Here is an 18,454-nt window from a genome sequence, read left to right as displayed (position 1 = left end):
GAGAATGGATGGGACCAAAGTTAAAGTGCAATACGTGAAAAGTTTTTAGGGCCATTTACCGAGGTCCACTTAATTTTATGTATAATTTGGTTTCCTAATAAAGTAATCCTGATGCTGGGAAGACCTGGAATATTCAAATGTTCCTTGTTCCCCTTTAAAAAAAAAAAACCCAGAAAACTCCCCACGTTTTCCAGACTTCCGTAGATTCTGTTAGCCACTTCCTAATATTTTTACCTCTATTCAGGCTGGAGTTTTGTTCCACATAAAAGGTGAAATGTCTTTCCAGTTACATAACTAGAAAATACACCACCTTCATTTGTCATTGTTACAACTATTAAAATTTTCTCTGGATTTTTAGAAATTAAATTAGAACCACAAGTAACCTTTTTTTCTATAATCAATTAAAGAATTAAATTATGAAGATAATATAATAACATCATGGAGTTTGGGGAAATTTTATAGAGAGTAACCTTTATTCTAGTTCTAGCAATGTTTGTATGTTCTGTTTGGCTTTCTTGGTTAGCCTTTCTTGATAGTCTTTTTTTTTTAATCATCCAAATGGGAGTACTTGTGTTAACTACAAGAACAACAAAAAGTGCTGAAAAAATTAGCCTTCTTAGGAAATGGTACATAAGAATGAGTTAGTGTCTGGGGTATTTTCTTTTAGCTCCCACTGACTCAAATTTCCTTCTAAAATAAAACGTGATCCTCCCACTGTGGGACTCTGGTGAATATAATCTTTACCTCATCAACTACTTTTCATCTCTATTAAATTGAAATCTTTTTTTCTATTTTTAGGTTCCAGCCCCCAAGACTGCTTATGTAATGCTTGCAGGCTCCTCTGCTGTTTATGCAAAGACACACTGACTCTAGGGCAGGGGGTGAGATGGGAACCCAGAACCACACAGAAGTCTAAAAGCAGCCTATTTAGTGGATTCCTTGAGAATTAGGTTGGAAAAGGAAAGAAGTGGTGAGCAGCTGGGAGATAAGACACAGTGAGTGAGTGAAACACAAGCAGACAGTGGAGGCAAGTGGACAAATGGGAAAGCCTAGGTGAGGTGTTGGAGAACTTGTTATAGCCTGTCTTTTATGTGGGCTCTGAACTTGATCCTTAAACAAGCAAACGAAAAGCTCCTTCTTCTGGAAGCCCTATGATTCATGAAGTTCCTGGTGTGGACACTCAATAGACATTTTTGCCTGTGATGATGACACCTTCCTTTGCAAGCTGAGTACTTCAGTACCATTTGACAGATGAAGAAACTGAGGTTTAAGGGAATTAAGTAACTTGCCTGAGATCACACAGCTAGTAAATGGTGGGGTAAAAATTGAAGCCAGATGTGCCTCTCTAGCTGGGCTGACTTCAGAATTCACTAGATCGTAATAATCTTTAGTACCAGTGCATTTACGATTGTTAGTAACTCATCAGGGTTGTTAATCCTTAAATTCAGGGACTCTGTTCTGAATAGAGTTGTTATTGCTGCTACCAGAAGGGGGATGTTCCTGGGCTCTGGGAGCCAGGCACCTTGAACAGCCTATTTTTCACATCTTTTGAAATACCTTTCTTCCCCTTAGGTTCTCAGTTCCACCCTTTCTAGGTGAGTCACCCTGGGCGGGCAGCTTCACCCCTTTGAGCTTCATTGTCTTCATCAGTGAAATAGGAGCAGTAATAATAATATTTATCTCAACGGGTTTTTCTGAGGATTAAATTAGCCATGCATTTGTGTTTAAGTATGCAGTTTGTACAAATCGCTGTTAGAGATATAAGTGTTACAATGAAACGTGTCTGTCATTGTAGGTCTTCTTGAATTTTCTGTGGGGAAATTTAGATACTTGGAGCTCCAGAAGCCCTTTCCAGAGGAAGCTATTTTGCGTCATATTTCCAGCAATGTCACTTTTCTTATTTTCCAAATACATTCACAGTATCAGAATACAACAGTTTCTTTTTCTGAGGTAAGTACAAAGCATTACTTCCGTAAAAGCCATTTCCACATTTTGGGGTCTTGTATTTAGCGTGAGCGTTAGAATTTTTTTTTTTTTTAAAGACACATTTTTTTTTTTTGTGGCTGCATTGGGTCTTCGTTGCTGTGCGCGGGCCTCTCATTGCAGTGGCTTCTCTTATTGTGGAGCACGGGCTCTAGGCGCACGGGCTTCAGTAGCTGCAGCGTGCGGGTCAGTAGTTGTGGCTCGCGGGCTCTAGAACGCAGGCTCAGTAGTTGTGGCACACGGGCTTAGTTGCTCCGTGGCATGTGGGATCTTCCCGGACCAGGGATCGAACCCATTTCCCCTGCATTGGCAGGCGGATTCTTAACCACTGAGCTACCAGGGAAGTCCCGAGCATTAGAATTTGATGCCACTTTATGACTTAAATTTTTTTTTTTTTTTAAACAGGAGGGAAAAAAAAGAGTTTATTTACACGTACAATGTGTGTATACGTGGGAGAACGCAGTAATGAGTAATTCAAAGAGGTGGTTAGAATTTGGGGCCCCTATACCATCTTAACAAAGGGTGATAAATTTGTGGAGAAGTGTATGTCTTAAATTTAAAAAAAAAAAAAATCAAGATTGGGTCCTGTCAAGTGAGTGGTTTAGACTGGCTGAGAGGTGAATATCACAGGCCTTTCTTGAGTGGTGACCTCTGACCTAAAAAGAGGGGTGATGCTCCTGAGTTTGGGGGAGGGTGGCTTGTACCAAATGTCCCCTGTCTGCAGTTACGCTTTCCTCATACTTCCCACTTCTTCTTTTCCTTACCCTACTGTGTCCTCAGTGATTTTTACCTGAGAATACATTTTAATGGGTTTGCTTTGTTGTTCAGCCATTTAGTGTTGAAGTTTATTAAGACTCCTGTAGGATCAGCTTTATTCTTTGGAGTCTCATGGAAACAAAAGAATCCTAACACTCAGTTTTAACCAGTGCAGTGCTTTGCTTCCAGCAGCATTTAGGACCCTCTTACAGAGATCATCACTACACCCCTGAACCTCAGCCTCAGCTCTGGGAAGTTTTTCAAATGTCCTGGGTCAGCTTAAGCTATTAAGGCTCTGCCATTTATGTTAACCTTTTACAAATCTATTTATATTTAGTCTATATGACCCCCTAGACAAATAAATGAATTTCACTCTGTATAAAGTTGTGCTGCGTTATTTGTCCTAAGCCTACCTTCTAATATTCTGGAATTTGCTAAACAGAGCTGTCTTAGTCCAATTCCTATATATCTTATGAGCATTGGTCACAGCATCTTTCAAACTAAGTATTTGGTATTTTTTTGTTCCTGCTTTCCTGTCTCTGCCACGAAGGTTTTGAAGTTGTGTGTGGTGATTTAATAGACTAGAAATGGAGGGGTTTGATCAAGGAAAAGAGGAAAGAGTAAATTATGTTAATTGAAGAGATAACAGTGTCTATGACCCATATATATATATATATTTTTTTATGACTCATATATTGATTTTGCCTGAGTTCTTTGCAGCCAGAGCAGAAATCAAAGCATGTTAAATTTCATAACTTTCTTAGAAGGAAGAAACATGCCAGTTCTTGAGGGGAAGCCAAGTTTTTTTCTGGCACTAAATTCAAATGGAAGCTTTCTATTCAGGCCCTTACATAGGATACATAGTAAAATGGCACAGAGGTAATTTCCTTCTTAATAATATCATAGCAAAGACAACATTTGAAGGAAGAGAAAGGATGGAGAAAAAAGGCATTTATATTTATTGCATGCCCACTGTGTGCTAGGCCAGTGATCCTTAAGCTCCTGGGGCCATAGACTTGGAATTTGCTGAAATCTCAGGACTCTCTACCTGGCAAAATGTATGACTACATCTGTATAGTTTCATGGGGACCTCTGGAAACTCACTGGGCCTCTGGGGCTCCTAGTTAGGAACCCTTGCATTTGGTTTTCCACATAGTTAATTTAATTCTCGTAACAGTTCAACCAAGTAGTTCTAATGCCTATATTTACATTTGAGGAAACTGAGGTTAGATAAAGGGAGGCCAGCATTACTAATGGGACGAAAATGGCCTGGATGAACAGCATCTTGGGCCTCGGTTTTCATGCAGAAAGGATCTTAGTTATCCTGAATTATAATCGTGTTCCTTTCTTGGACTGCCTTTAGTTCTCACTGTATTTATACTGCTGAGAAGATGATAAGCAGAACTGCACATAGCTCTAGAAGTGAGTCTGTGAACAGAACTTTCTTTTTTTTTCTTTTTTTTCTAATTTATTTATTTATTTAATATTTATTTTTGGCTGTGTTGGGTCTTTGTTGCTGCGCATGGGCTTTTCTCTAGTTGCGGCGAGCGGGGGCTACTCTTCCTTGCGGTGCACGGGCTTCTCATTGTGGTGGCTTCTCTTGTTGCGGAGCACTGGCTCTAGGCGCGTGGGCTTCAGTAGTTGTAGCACATGGGCTCAGTAGTTGTGGTTCACGGGCTCTAGAGCGCAAGCTCAGTAGTTGTGGTGCATAGGCTTAGTTGCTCCGCGGCATGTGGGATCTTCCCGGACCAGGGTTCGAACCCGTGTCCCCTGCATTGGCAGGTGGATTCTTAACCACTGCGCCACCAGGGAAGTCCCGAGAACTTTCTCTTGTAACTTCCTGATGAAGTGTGGCACTTTGGAGTTTTTGGGTCATCTTGGCAGTTAGTTCTTTGAAACTGCTGACCCTAAAGTTCCTCACTTAGTATTTGGGTCATTCTCTTTTATGCTTGTCACATTGAAACCCATCTGGCACTTTTTTCTTTCTATTTCCTTAGCTTTAAGAAAACACTTTGAATCTGCTACCTCTTAACTTAGTACTTTGTTATTCAAAAAGCTTTCCCAGCAGATGGGGACAGGGGATGGGCGAGTGGCCAGGGTGTGAGGAGGGGTTAGAACAGGGCACAAAGAAGGTGATCAGTATGTTCACTGTCTTGGTTGTGGTGATGGTGTCACAGGTGCCTACATTTATCAAAACCTACCGTTAGTATACTTTATGTGTAATTTATAATATGTTAATTACAACTCAGTTTTTTAAAAAAGCTTTCCAAGAACTGAACTCTTTGGGGGCAGAGCTTATATTTTTGTCTTGGTAGTGGTCAAGTTAATTTGTATATCGGGACCACAAATAGAGGCTGCCCCAGTGGCTTGGTCCACGTCACAAATCTAAACCTAAGTCAGCCTGCACTTACAGGGAACCGCTGTCAAGGAAACCTAACTTACACTGGCCACAATCTTCCAGCTCAGCTTAGCCAGCTCACCTTACCCTAGAAAACAGGACCCGCTCGACTTCTAAGGAAATCCCGACCTAGCCAAGCATGCCCTTCTAATGCTGTAAGAAACTAGTTCATGCCCCACATCCCTTGGGAACAGGACTCCACAGCTAGTGAGGCACTGTCCTGCCCCAATCCATGGGTTGTTCTCCCTTGAATAAAGGCCGTCAGACTCATTACTAAATTGTTTTAGTTTTGTCATTCACACAGTAGTCCTTAACCTAGTAGTCTTAGTACTTGACATAGTAGATCCTAACTGAGGGGATTGAAAAGCTTGGGGATTTTTCTGTGTATCTGCTATTCCTGATCAAAGACGTATATTTTAAATAGTTCCTCCATGTGTATGTGTGGGCACGTGCACATAGAAGTGCAAAGAATTCTTTAATCATCTGAGGAAGGTCTGTTTTTATTCCTTTTTGTTTTGAGAAGCTTTGGAGTAGGGCATGCACACTAGATCCACTCCAAAATTTAAGCACTCTGCTCAACTCCCGATTCATGATGACTCTTCTTTCCTTATTGTAGACTCTCCTTCCCAATGCCTCGGGAACAGGCACCGACAAAGGACTGGTTTTCATTCTTAGACCAGAGCAGAGTATATGCACTTGGCACTTGGAGACTTCAGACCCTGAGCCTGTCCAAAATGTGGCCATTCCACTCTCCTACTCAGAAAGCGGTAACCTTTCTATTGTCGACTCCCCGTTACTCTCCGGAATGTGGGACTTGTGTGTGAAAATTTAGGGAAAACGATAATCCTATTAAAAGTGTTTATCATAAGTACAATACCTTGAGTCAGAAAGGTATTAACAGCAGGGGAGTCAGAGAATTAGCATGATGACTGAAAGCCCAGGTAGGGGCCAGGAGAGCACATTTATTCATTTGGAAAACATTTAAGGAGCCCTTGGAGAAGCTGTAACAGAAAGACAAGACATGGTCCTTCACACATTAGTTGGTTATCGGAGGCCGAGGAAGACGTGGAAGGAGAATGGGGTGTTTGGAGGGTGGCGAACAGTGGGTATGGCTGGAGCCAGCGTGTGAAGGGCCTGGTGTACAATGTGAGGTTTGCACTCTATGCTGAGGAACATAGCGAGTTTTTAAGCAGAGGAGTGATCTGATGCATTTCATCTCTTAGAAAGTTAACTCTAGAAGCGGTGTGAGGAGTGGGTTGGAGAGGGCGTAGCAGAGTCAGTACAGCACAGCTTTCAGGACTCATAGTGAGAAATGAAGATGCGAGCAGAGGCCCCTAGAGGGGGATGGAGAGGAGGAGCTGGGTTTGAGATATTCAGAAGGTAGAATTGACAAGACACAATGACCAGTGGTTATGGATTGTAAAAGTGGGGAGCGTGGGCTTCCCATTTGGGCGGCTGGGAGGTGGTGATGCAAAATAGGCATGGAGATAGGATTTTTGTGGTGCTGGATGTTTTAGGGGGTTGGGATGAGGTAGATGGTCACTTCAGTTTGGGACACATTGAATCTGAGACCCTTATAGGACATCTGGATGGAAATGTATAGTAGGCAGTTTAAAATAAGGGCCTGGAGTGGAGGAGTGAGGTTAGATATCCAACTGAATAGTTGTTAGTAAAAGCCATGGAAGTGAGTGAGATTGTCCAGGCCTGAACTTAGAGATTTAGGGGGGAAAAATAATAGCAGATAACTTCCTAGTGCCTACCATGTGCCAGACTGTTTCTGGGGGATGTTAACTGCTGAAGAATAATTGTAAGACTAAGGAGTAGACCGGAAGGTAAGAGGAGAGCCTGGACATCCTGCATTAAGTAAGGAGTGGTAAATAGTACTTTGCAGAGAGATCAAGAGAGTGACTGAAAGTGTCCATATGATAGCACAATCCAGAGTCAGTGGTGGCCTTTAATGAGAGTATTTTAGTGGCACAGTGAGGGTGAAAACTAGATTATAGTGATTGAGGAGTGAAGGTGAGGTGAGGAAATTTACATTCTTTTAAAGTTTGGTAGTAAAGGGAAGGAGAGGTTGCAATAACTAGTAAAGGAGGTAGAAGCCAAAAAGTGATTGGAGTTGAAGAAAGACAGTGTTATGTCGCAAAAGGGTAATTACCTGATTGAAAAAATGATAGATTTCAAGCTTCCCTCAGGGTCAGTGCACAAGAAAATTTATGAACAGTGGAGTGTCAATTACAATACACATGCTTTTCTCAGGTGTGGTACATATTTGTAAATGCAGGAAAAGGAGAGTGTGAAAGAAGAGCATAGAATTCTGAGAAAGATTCCGCAGAATATTGAAACAGTGCACACTGGGTATCTCCATTCCAAATCTGCAGAGTTCCAGCAGTTTATGGAAACTAAGAACCAGCTGTGGGAATGATTGGATGAGTGTATGAAGTTGAGATCTTAAAAACCTTTAAATTGGTTTACCTTGTTCTTAGCTTCTCCACTTGAGTCCGCTGTATACAGTTCTTTGCATGGAATTGAACTAATGTCAAGTGACTTCTTTAAGTGTTGTCTTGCTTAAAGGTTATGAATAGGATTCCTAATAAGAAAAGAAGAGCTGTTTTAACCACATTATTAATGTAAATTAAATACCCCAAATTTATTTTCTGTTTAATTATACATATGCTATTCTAATATGTGGTCTTGGGGTTCTTGAGATTTTTAAATTTTTACTCTTTTATATATACACAAAAACTTCCAGCAAAGAGGGTGACACCATCTTTCTCCCTGTTGAAAGAGTCATGTGAAAAGTGGACACCCTTCTTCTATATACTAAAATCTAATAAAAACTTCTCTATGTAGGAGAGGCACACATTCAACATTTGGCATACAATTTCAGGGTGTTCATGGAGCCCCTGAAACCCGCTCTTGGACCCCAGCTTAAGAATCTCTGCCTCTTCTGACCTTTTTAACTCTAGCGCAGAGGTTGGCAAACTCCAGAGCGCAAGACAAATCCAGCTCATTGCCTGTTTTGTACATAAAGTCTTATTAGAACATAGCCCAGGGACTTCCCTGGTGGTCCGGTGGTTAAGACTCTGTGCTCCCAATGCAGGGGGCCCAGGTTCTATCCCTGGTCAGGGAACTAGATCCCGCACGCTGCAACTAATATCCCGTGTGCTGCAACTAAGACCTGGCACAGCGAAATAAATAAATAAATATTAAAAAAAAAAGAAAAGTAACTAAAAATCCGGTACTTAAAAAAACCCAAAAGAACACAGCCCATTCGCTTACGTATCATCCATGGCTGTTTTCCTGCCACAAGAGCAGGGTTCAGTAGTTGCCACAGAGACCATCAAGTGTGAAAAGCCTCTAAAATATTTACTATCTGGCCCTTTACAGAAAAGGTCTTCTAATCCCTGTTCCACAGCCCGTAACCTCAGTTAACTTTATCCTCAGTCCATGAGGTAGTACAAAACTAGAAGCTGTCTATTTAACTTCTATATTGGGAGTTCTTATAAGGGGTGGGGTTCTGTTTTTCCGAGTGTGGTTTGAATATATAAGAATTCTATGTTAAGTAACTTCCTTGTTTTCCATCCAGATCCTATCCCTGGTGGTTGTAATTTGGAGTTTGATTTAGATATCGATTCCAACATTTACCTGGAGTATAATTTCTTTGAAACAACTATCAAATTTGCTCCAGCAAACCTAGGTCATGCGAGGTATGTCTGTCTCCCGACTCCTAAAACTCCTTTTAGGATGTGCATGGCTCGCTGTTGTGTAGATTGAGTAAATTGTCTCAAAATCCATAGTTTCTCTTTAGCAGAATTGAATTGCATACTTTTTTTTTTTTGGAATGGAAGTAATTTAAGCTTTGTTACTAATACTCGAGCTGTCATTTACAGTTAATGTTGTTTCCCTTCATTCTTAGGAAGAGCCAGATGTTGAGCCTTTATTATGAGCTTATAAGTACATCTTAGTTTTTGTAAAGAGTTTTAAATATAGAAAACATTCTGGAGGCATGAAACACTCATATTTTTTGTAAGGATTTTATTATTTTAACATTCTGCCCTAGTTTCTACTTTAATGGTAATGATAGCTAACATTTGAGTAACATTTGAAATGCTCCCTGTGTATCATCCATGGTGCTGCGAAGTGCTGTGTGTTGTCATTTAATCCTAACACTTTTATGAAGAAGGGGCTGCTGTTCTTATTTTACAGAAAGGCCCCCTAAGGGTTGTTGAGATTAAGTGACTTGCCCACATACACGCAGCCAACAAGTAGCAAAGCGGGCAATTGACTCAACCTGACTGATACTCACATCTGGTTATGTAACCATTCATACTGCCTCTCCTTTCTTGGTGGTGCCAAACTTGGAATCGTTGTTGCAGAAGTTTGAAGTTCCAGCTTTTGGTTCCTTTTTATAGATGAAACTTGCAGCACAAGAGATTGATGTTCAGTTTTGTTGGTTGACTTTAGAGGCACAGATGCTCCGCCATGTGATGTCAAGACGGGCCAGGACTCCAGGTGGAGGTTACAGTATGACGTCTATCAGTATTTTTTGCCGGAGAACGACCTCACTGAAGAGGCGTTGCTAAGGCACCTGCAGAGGATGGCCGAGGTGCCTCAGGTGCAGGCCAATGCTGTCAAGGTAAATCTGACTCTCATAATTTGTGTGGCCAGACTGTGACGCCATTGTAAGAGTTGAGAAGGGGAGAAGCTACCAGGAGCTTTTTTTTTTCTTTTAAACTGTTTTCTTGGTCTTTCTGGGATTCTCACTTTTTCTCTTTTATTTCATTGTCACCTTGGGAGTCATTGCTAGTGATATCCCTAAGTAGCATTGGCTTTTGAGGAGATGCATGTAAATTTTGTTATGTTTTAGTTGCAGCCACATCTATGACTGGTAATCTTGAGCTATGGATGGAAGTGGGTGGTAATTTTCTATGTACTCCCATAACTATTAGATTAAAGAAATTTGGCAAGTCTAAAGGTTATAGTGTTTTGAGAAAAAGTAATGTGAAACTGTTTAAGGATATACACGTTATCTTTAATATTTAAACCCAAATGCAAAGTTTCTAACTTGCAGCAAAAATTTTCTTCGAGCTTTTGAAACCCCTGAAAACTCTTGTGACTCCAAGGGTGGGGACAGGCCAGCAGCCTTGGCATCATCTGGGAGTTTGTTAGAGTTGCAGACTCTTAGGCTCCACCCCAGAGCTATGGAATCAGCATCTGTATTTATGATTCCCAGGTGATGCCTATGCAAATTAAAATTTGAGACTCATGCTCTAGATCATCTTTGTGGAGGGCAGGATTTTATCTTTATATCTTAAAGGGTGCCTGATATCAGTCTAATAAACAAGGTCATCTGTCAATCTAGTGGTTGGTGGGTAAAGTTTTTCTAGACTGCTAAGATCTTCCTAGAAGGTTGTAGATTATCAGATTACATAGAAAGAAGCGATTGAAACTGGGTGTCTGTGATTAGCCTAGGGGCTCAGCCTGTTGCAGAGTAAGATCTGATTTTGTTGCTGTGTCACACGTGTCACATGTCATTGCCCCATGCTAAGAGGGAGCCTTGTACAAGAAAACTCATTGTGCTTATTCACAAATTAGGAAGCTCTATTGGCAAAGTTTGCCTTTGTACATAGGAAATTTTGAAGACCATTTTTATTCTTATGAAGAATGTAAGAATTCTTACAGCAGAGTCTTTTTAGTTTACTTCTTAACTCTTGGTTAAAAGCTAGAATATCACGTGCCAGAATTCAAGGAAACCCTCAACGACTAATGAGGGCGTGTCAAGAAGACTCTGGAGCCTGCTTTTTTTGGTTGTTTTTTGTTTTCTTTAGATTTTTTTTTGATGTGGACCATTTTTAAAGTCTTTATTGAATTTGTTACAATATTGCTTCTGTTTTATGTTTTGGTTTTTTTTGCCGCGAGGCATGTGGGATCTTAGCTCCCTGACCAGGGATTGAACCCGCATCCCCTGCATTGGAAGGCGAAGTCTTAGCCACTGGACCACCACGGAAGTCCCTGGAGCCTGTTTGAAGAGGCTCACACTGGCCATCTCTGGGACAATTCAGTCATCAAAGAGAACGTGATTGATTATGCCTTGAATAAACAAAAACATGTCCATACTGATACTAAAAAAAGAAAAAGGAAAAATGCTTAGTTGCTACTGTTGGAGCAATGTACACAAAATTACTCTGAAAATTAATAAAAGGAAGGAATTTACCCTGCCTTTTTAAAAGGAGGATCTGTAATTCACTCCCGGTGGGTAAGAGAAAGCTCTGCTTTACAGAAGAATGCCAGCTAGTAAATGTAGAAGGAATAATAGAATTAGAAAATCGCTATTTTCTGACCCTCAGTGAAATAATTCAGGCAAAAATCACCAGGTGAAAGAGTGTTGGGGGGAAGGATATTCCCAGGATACCTAAATAGCACCCTTATATTAATTCTAAGGCAAAGGGAAAACTACTTTCAGAGTGGAGTGATCCGATGGTCTCTACCTTATCCATGTGGTCAAAGTTAGCTTTGCTGATAGTAGCTGAACCTGCATTATGTGCTCATGTGAATGTAGGCTGACTTTATCGCCATAACCTATGGAATATTCTAGCAAAACAGGTTTAACTTGCTTTCCTGTTTATAGGAGTTCCTGTTTACAAGAAATGCATGGGATCAAAGTACAAGTTAGACATCTTGAGCACAATCTGGTAAATTCAGATTGTGGAGTGATCTGTAAAATAACTTCCTTAATCTTTCAAAGGTGATTCTAGATTGCAGAAATTGGAGATAAACATCATACATGAAACTTGGTTGGATCTTGGTTAAGGGGGAGAAAAGCTATAAAAGACATTTGGGAAAATTTGAATATGGACTGTGTATTAGATAATAAGAAATTATTAATTTTCTTAGGTGAGCTAAGGTATTGTGAGCACATAGGAGAATATCCCTGTACTTAGTACCTTGCTATTCAAAGTGTGGTAGATGAATGCATAGCGTTGCATCACCTGAGAGATTCTTAGAAAAGCAGAATCTCAGGTACCTCCTCTGACCAGCAGAATCAGAATCTGAATTTTAACAAGCTCCCCAGTGATTCATAGGCTATTAAGTTTGAGAAACACTGTGTTAGGACATGCATGCTGAAGTATGTAGAAGTGAAATGTCATGATTCCTGTAACTTACTTTAAAATGGTTCAGCCAAAAAATATATATATATGTGGGGTGGGGAGGAGCAAGAGGGAGGGACAGTAAAGCAAATACGGTAAAATAATAACAACTGTTGAATCTAAGTGGGGTATATAACTTTTTCATTGTATTATTCTTTGAACATTTCTCTAAGGTTGAGTGTCTCATAATAAAAACTTGGGAGAGTAGGAGGTAATGTTAACATTCTGTTGGACTTGACCAATCTTTTGCCCAGAAAACATATTTTTGAAGGCTAAGCACTATATTTAAACAGTAGAAGTTTTCTAAGAGGCTCCGAATTATTTACTCCTGCAACCGTAACATTTCATTTTCTCGCTTCTGTTAGTAGGAACATATCTGTGTATTAGGGCCACGTGGGGCTTTTGTTTCTATTATATTTATCCCCTATTTAAAAAACAACCTTTAAAAGGGAATTTTTGAAGTGAAGGACTACAGGATAACACAGCTGTATGTAATTTTTCCTATTTCAGAGCCTGTTAGACAAAAGGAAGTGGGTGCTCTCTGTGAGATGTTAATCCGCACGGCCTGCGTCAGCTCTGTAGCTCAGTGATCGCTCCTGTTTGTTGGACACTTACTCTGTGCTAATTACTGAGGGGAGACTGGTGAGCAGGATAAATAAGGTTCCTGCCCTTCTGTCGTTTACAGTCTAGCAGACGAGACAGAAATTTTTTTCTTTGTCCTATCTAGCACATTTTACCTAAATCATTTATTTATATCACATTTTACTTAAATTATTAACATATACAAAATCTTTAGATGCATTTTGTGTAAGAGCTTGTTCATATCAGCACATACAGACTGTGTAGGACAATCTCTTGACAAAGTCAAATGGGTTGGCAAACTATTATATATAGGTTGGATAGCACAGGGAACTATATTGAATATCCTGTGATAAACCATAGTGGAAAAGAATATGAAAAAGAATATATATATATATGCATGTTTAACTGAATCACTTTGCTGTACAGCAGAAATTAACACAACTTTGTAAATCAACTATACTTTAATAAATTGTTTTAAAAAAGCCAAATGGGCTAGTGTATATTTTAAACAAGAATTATACTTTCATATTAGAATTTAATAGCACATGTAGGTGGGGTTATAATAGAAAAGCTTGTGGGGTTTTTTTAAAATTAATTTTTATTGGAGTATAGTTGCTTTACAATGTTGTGTTGGTTTCTACTTTACAGCAAAGTGATCAGCTATACGTATACATATATCCCCTCTTTTTTGGATTTCCTTCTCATTTAGGTCACCACAGAGCATAGAGTAGAGTTCCCTGTGCTATACAGTAGGTTCTCATTAGTTATCTATTTTATACACAGTATCAATAGTGTATATATGTCAATCCCAATATCCCAATTCATCCCTCTCCCCCTTCCCCCTTGGTATCCATACGTTTGTTTTCTACGTCTGTGTCTCTGTTTCTGCTTTACGAATAAGATCATCTATACCATTTTTCTAGATTCCACATATATGCATTAATATGAGATATTTGTTTTTCTCTTTCTGACTTCACTCTGTATGACAGACTCTGGGTCCATCCACATCTCTACAAATGACCCAATTTCATTCCTTTTTATGGCTGAGTAATATTCCATTGTATATATAGGTACCACATCTTCTTTATCCATTCATCTGTTGATGGACATTTAGGTTGCCTCCACGTCCTGGCTATTGTAAATAGTGCTGCAGTGAACATTGGGGTGCATGAGTCTTTTGAATTATGGTTTTCTCAGTGTATATGTCCAGTAGTAGGATTGCTGGGTCATATGGTAGTTCTGTTTTTAGTTTTTTAAGGAACCTCCATACTGTTCTCCATAGTAGCTGTATCGATTTACTTTCCCACCAACAGTGCAAGAAGACATGCCGATGGCCAAGAGGCACATGAAAAGATGCTCAACATCACTAATTATTAGAGAAATGCAGATCAAAGCTGCAATGAGATACCACCTCACACTGGTCAGAATGGCCACCATCAAAAAATCTACAAACAATAAATGCTGGAGAGGGTGTGGAGAAATGGGGTTTGCATTTTTTAATCTAAACACTAATCGTGCATTATTTTTGGCTTCAGGTGGTTACCCTAACAGCTGATGATAAGACAAGTGTTTCTTTCTCCTCCCTCCGGGGACAAGGTGTCATTTACAACGTCATCGTTCGGGATCCATTTCTAAATACGTCTGCAGCTTACGTCCCTGCTCACACGTACGCTTGCAGCTTTGAGGCAGGGGAGGATAATTGTTCTTCCCTTGGTGAGTATGTGGATTTCAACTGTGAAAATTCTTCATTGGCTTTGCCGATCTTTATCAACTAGTACAGAACTTAAGGATATTTTAAACTGCTTTTGTCTCATTCATTCATGCATTCAGCACATGCCTCCTGAGCCCCTCCGTTACTCCACTCTCTGTTCTAGGCACTGGGATAGAGCAGTGGACAAAACAGACAAAATATTAGCCCTCCTGGAGCCTGCATCTTAGTGGGGGAGAAGAGACAGACAAGATACATTTGTGAAATATATCGTATGTGAGATACATGACGAGGGTTAAGAAGCAAGAGTTAAGTAGGAAAGGGAGATAACCAGTGAGGGCGAGAGAATTTGAGAAAGCATGGCTTGGGAAGTCCTTGCTGAACAGGTAACATTAGGGTAAAGACCCAGGGCGAGGCAGGGAGCCATGGACGTGTCACCGTGGGGGGTGGGCAGTGGCGGGGGGTGCCAGGCCGAGGGGACAGCCATCGCAGAGGCCCTCAGCTGCGAGCCTGCCTCATGTGGCTGCTGGAGCCGGCGGCCTCGCAGGTCCCAGTTTGGACTATAGCTTTTATTCTGAGAGCAATGAAAAGGCACTGGAGAGCTTGAGCAGATAGTGCTAATTCGTGTTTCAATGGGATCACTCTGGCTGCTTTGTTTTGTTTGAGAAAAATCAGGGGCAAGAGCAGAAATAGGGAGATTGATCAGCAGACCATCATAGTGTCCAGGAGAGAGAGGGCGCTGGCAGGGGGGCTGTGGTAAGATCTTTCTGTTTATGTGTGTTTAGCATCTTATTTTGAAACAGTTTCACAGAAAAGATGCAGAAATGGTTCAGAGAATTCTGCATAGTCTTAACCAACGGTCCTCAGATGTTAGTTACCACGTTATGCTGTTTGCTTTTTATTCTTTATCTCTATGTACACATATATATACATTTTTTTTCCTGAAGCATTTGAGAGCAAGTTGTAGACATAGAGACCTTTTTGCCCTTAAATGTTTCTATTTATCTCCTTATACAACTAGTAAAACTATCAAATCACAAAATTAACATTGATATAGTACTGTTATTTAACCTACAGATGTTGTCAAATTTCACTAGTTATTCCACCAATGCCGCTTATAACCAGAAGAAAAATTTTTTTTCTGGTCTAGGGTCCACTTCATGATCACATGTTGCATTAAACTATCTCTTTTATCTTCCTGCATCTGGCACAATTTCTTAGTCTGTTTTTGTCTTTCAAAACCTTTACCTTTTTGAGGAGTACAGGTTATTTATTTTTGTAGAACGTCCTCAATTTGGGTTTATCTGATGTTTCCTTGTGACTAAGTTCAGATGATGAATTTTTGCTAGGAATACAAAAGAAGTGATGAAGTGTCCTCTAGAGGCACCTGATATCTGTTTTTTCCGTTACTGGTGGTAGTAACCCTGATTACTTGGTTAGGGGTGTCGGCCAGGTTTCTCCACTGTGTAGTAACTGTTTTCCCCTTTAAGTATCTTTTGGGGAGGTACTTTGAGTACAGGTAAATAGTCATTTCTCAAACTCTTCACTTGCTGGCTTTAGCATCTGGTGAGTTTTGCCTGAAACATTTATTACCAGCCGGTTGCCAAATGGCATTTTTCCATGTTTATCATTCCTTTTATGTTTATAGCTGTGGGAAAGGGAGGGGGTCTAAGGACTGAGCCCTGGGTGCTTCAGTGATTAGAGGTCAGGAAATTGAAGAAGATCCCACCAAGGAGACCAAGAAGGAGCAACCAGATTGGTAAAAAGGAGCAACCAGATTGTAGCTAAGAGAAGAAAATGTTTAGAGGAAGAGAGAGTGATCACCTGGGTCAGATGCTGCTGACAGGGCAGCTGAGAAAGAGACTGGAAAGTGACCATTGGATTTAGCAACATGGAGGCCACAGATGCCAGTGAGAGCATTTCAGGGTAGCCTGACTCGAGTATGTTCAAGAACAAATAGGAGGGGCTTCCCTGGTGACACAGTGGTTGAGAGTCTGCCTGCCAATGCAGGGGACACGGGTTCGAGCCCTGGTCTGGGAAGATCCCACATGCCGCGGAGCTACTGGGCCCGTGAGCCACAATTGCTGAGCCTGCGCGTCTGGAGCCTGTGCTCCGCAACAAGAGAGGCCGCGATAGTGAGAGGCCCACGCACCGCGATGAAGAGTGGCCCCCACTTGCCGCAACTAGAGAAAGCCCTCGCACAGAAACGAAGACCCAACACAGCCAAAAATAAATAAATAAATAAATAAAATTAAAAAAAAAAAAAAAAAGAACAAATAGGAGGAAAGAAACTGGAAAGAGTTCAAAGAACTCTTTCAAGGAGTTTTGCTCTAAAGAATGAAGTCTATCGGTTGGGTTCAAGCCAGGGTTTAATGTTTGCTCTCCTCTGTATCCTACCCAGTCTTCCACTGCCACGTGCAAGATCCTTGAGAGATACAGTGCAAGAGACCAGACAGATATAAGTTCTGCGTTTTTGACTGATGGGCTGTATCTTGTCTGGGTTCCTCCGTTTCCTTTCCCTCAGACTCTTTGCACCAGGGCCCCTCCTAATGAGAGTGAGCTCTGGGACCTGTCTTTCCACGTTAGGCGGAGGGGAGGGAAAGGTCCGGTCCTACTGTTCCTCCAGCTCGGAGTTGGGTTCTGTGGCTTTTGTCTTCAAGCTCAATGCACACTAGGATGCCTTTCCTGAGCTGGGAGTAGGGAGGATGGACCCACATTGCCTTTTAATTAAAACCTTGGCCTGTGTCATAGCTATAGTGATTCCGTCATGATTAAAAACACTAAACATTGGCTCCCCTGTGTCTTCCCCTCCCACTCACCCCTTTGTCTTCATTTTCCCCAGAATTCGTACCTTGTGTTGTCTCTAGATTCTACTTATGAAATCTCTCCTCTCTGGCTTTACTTGTATGTTTAACTTTTTCTCTCCTTCCTTCCTGGTACTGTGATCAGAGATTCTACTTAGTTCCTCTCTGCTGTCTAATGTTCTGGAGGAACATATCTGTGTGTGCCAGTTTTTCTTGGGTTGCTGTCTTTGGTGACTGTACCACTTGCTGGAAACTTCCACTAGATTTTCACTTGAAAAAAATTATCCCACTGAACTGCATGTTTTTGCTATAAGGATTGAATCGTAAAACTGCTGTCAACTGCAGGCTGAAATAAGCAGGTTGTTGCAGTAACTCTCATTTCATCTTTCTTTTGAGCTCTTCATTCTCAGAGAAACTGATATGTAGGTATATTTTATGCCCTGCAAATTCTGGTCTTCTGTCTTGTGTTCCTTATCTAAATGTAGGCCTTCATGGAATCCATCTGAACACTCAAGTATTTTATGTGTTTTGATTTGTGGTCAGTTTGTAACACTTCACATGAGTTTGCGTAGGTGCTTTGTTTTTGTTTTTAGTTCGGGGATGATTTTCTTGTGTTTATCTCAAAGGTGTCATGATGGTGGTGAATTTAGTGGATCTATTTTTCCCTTCAATAGGGCTTATCTTTCGAATCCTGTTTTTTCTATTTAAGTTTGTGCCGATTGAGGATCACAGGATTTGGATCCTTCGGCATCAGGGAGCATATTGTGCTTCATCATTAGTTATTACACTACATTTTTTTCCAAAGCAACATGTATAATTGAGAAGATTGGTAGTAATTTGTTCATGTGTTACTTGTAGAATAATACATCTTCTTTAATTTAATGTGAGTTTTGGTTAAAATCTTTTGTTATGGAAAACTTCAGTGAACTTCCATATATCATTATCCCGCCTTAGCAATTTTGATTCATGGCCATTATCTTGTTGCAGTTATACACCCACCTGTGTCTCTCCGCCTCCCCCTTATCACTGGATTCTTTTAGAGTGGGTCCCTAATGGTCATTTTGCTTACGAA

At 40.7% G+C, this 18,454-nt stretch overlaps 1 protein-coding gene across 2 annotated transcripts in view; it reads left to right on the top strand.

The window, feature by feature from the left end:
- TM7SF3 (transmembrane 7 superfamily member 3) overlaps positions 1-18,454 on the top strand; it is a 37,476-nt gene that overhangs the window by 8,819 nt on the left and 10,203 nt on the right. Inside the window, exons 1-6 of one of the 2 annotated variants that reach the window (XM_036866455.1) lie at positions 823-1,224; positions 1,796-1,950; positions 5,754-5,904; positions 8,727-8,847; positions 9,605-9,776; positions 14,406-14,583. In XM_036866455.1, the coding sequence (XP_036722350.1) occupies positions 1,203-1,224; positions 1,796-1,950; positions 5,754-5,904; positions 8,727-8,847; positions 9,605-9,776; positions 14,406-14,583 (799 nt within the window). In that variant the 5' untranslated portion in view covers positions 823-1,202. Of the gene's footprint in view, positions 1-822; positions 1,225-1,795; positions 1,951-5,753; positions 5,905-8,726; positions 8,848-9,604; positions 9,777-14,405; positions 14,584-18,454 lie in introns of those variants that run through there. The other variant, XM_036866454.1, reaches the window with a different exon arrangement.

This window comes from Balaenoptera musculus, chromosome 10 (assembly GCF_009873245.2).
Source record: "Balaenoptera musculus isolate JJ_BM4_2016_0621 chromosome 10, mBalMus1.pri.v3, whole genome shotgun sequence".
NCBI classification, from domain to species: Eukaryota; Metazoa; Chordata; class Mammalia; order Artiodactyla; family Balaenopteridae; genus Balaenoptera; species Balaenoptera musculus.
The sequence above is the reverse complement of the archived record's forward strand: the minus strand, read 5'-3'. Positions and strand labels throughout refer to the sequence as shown.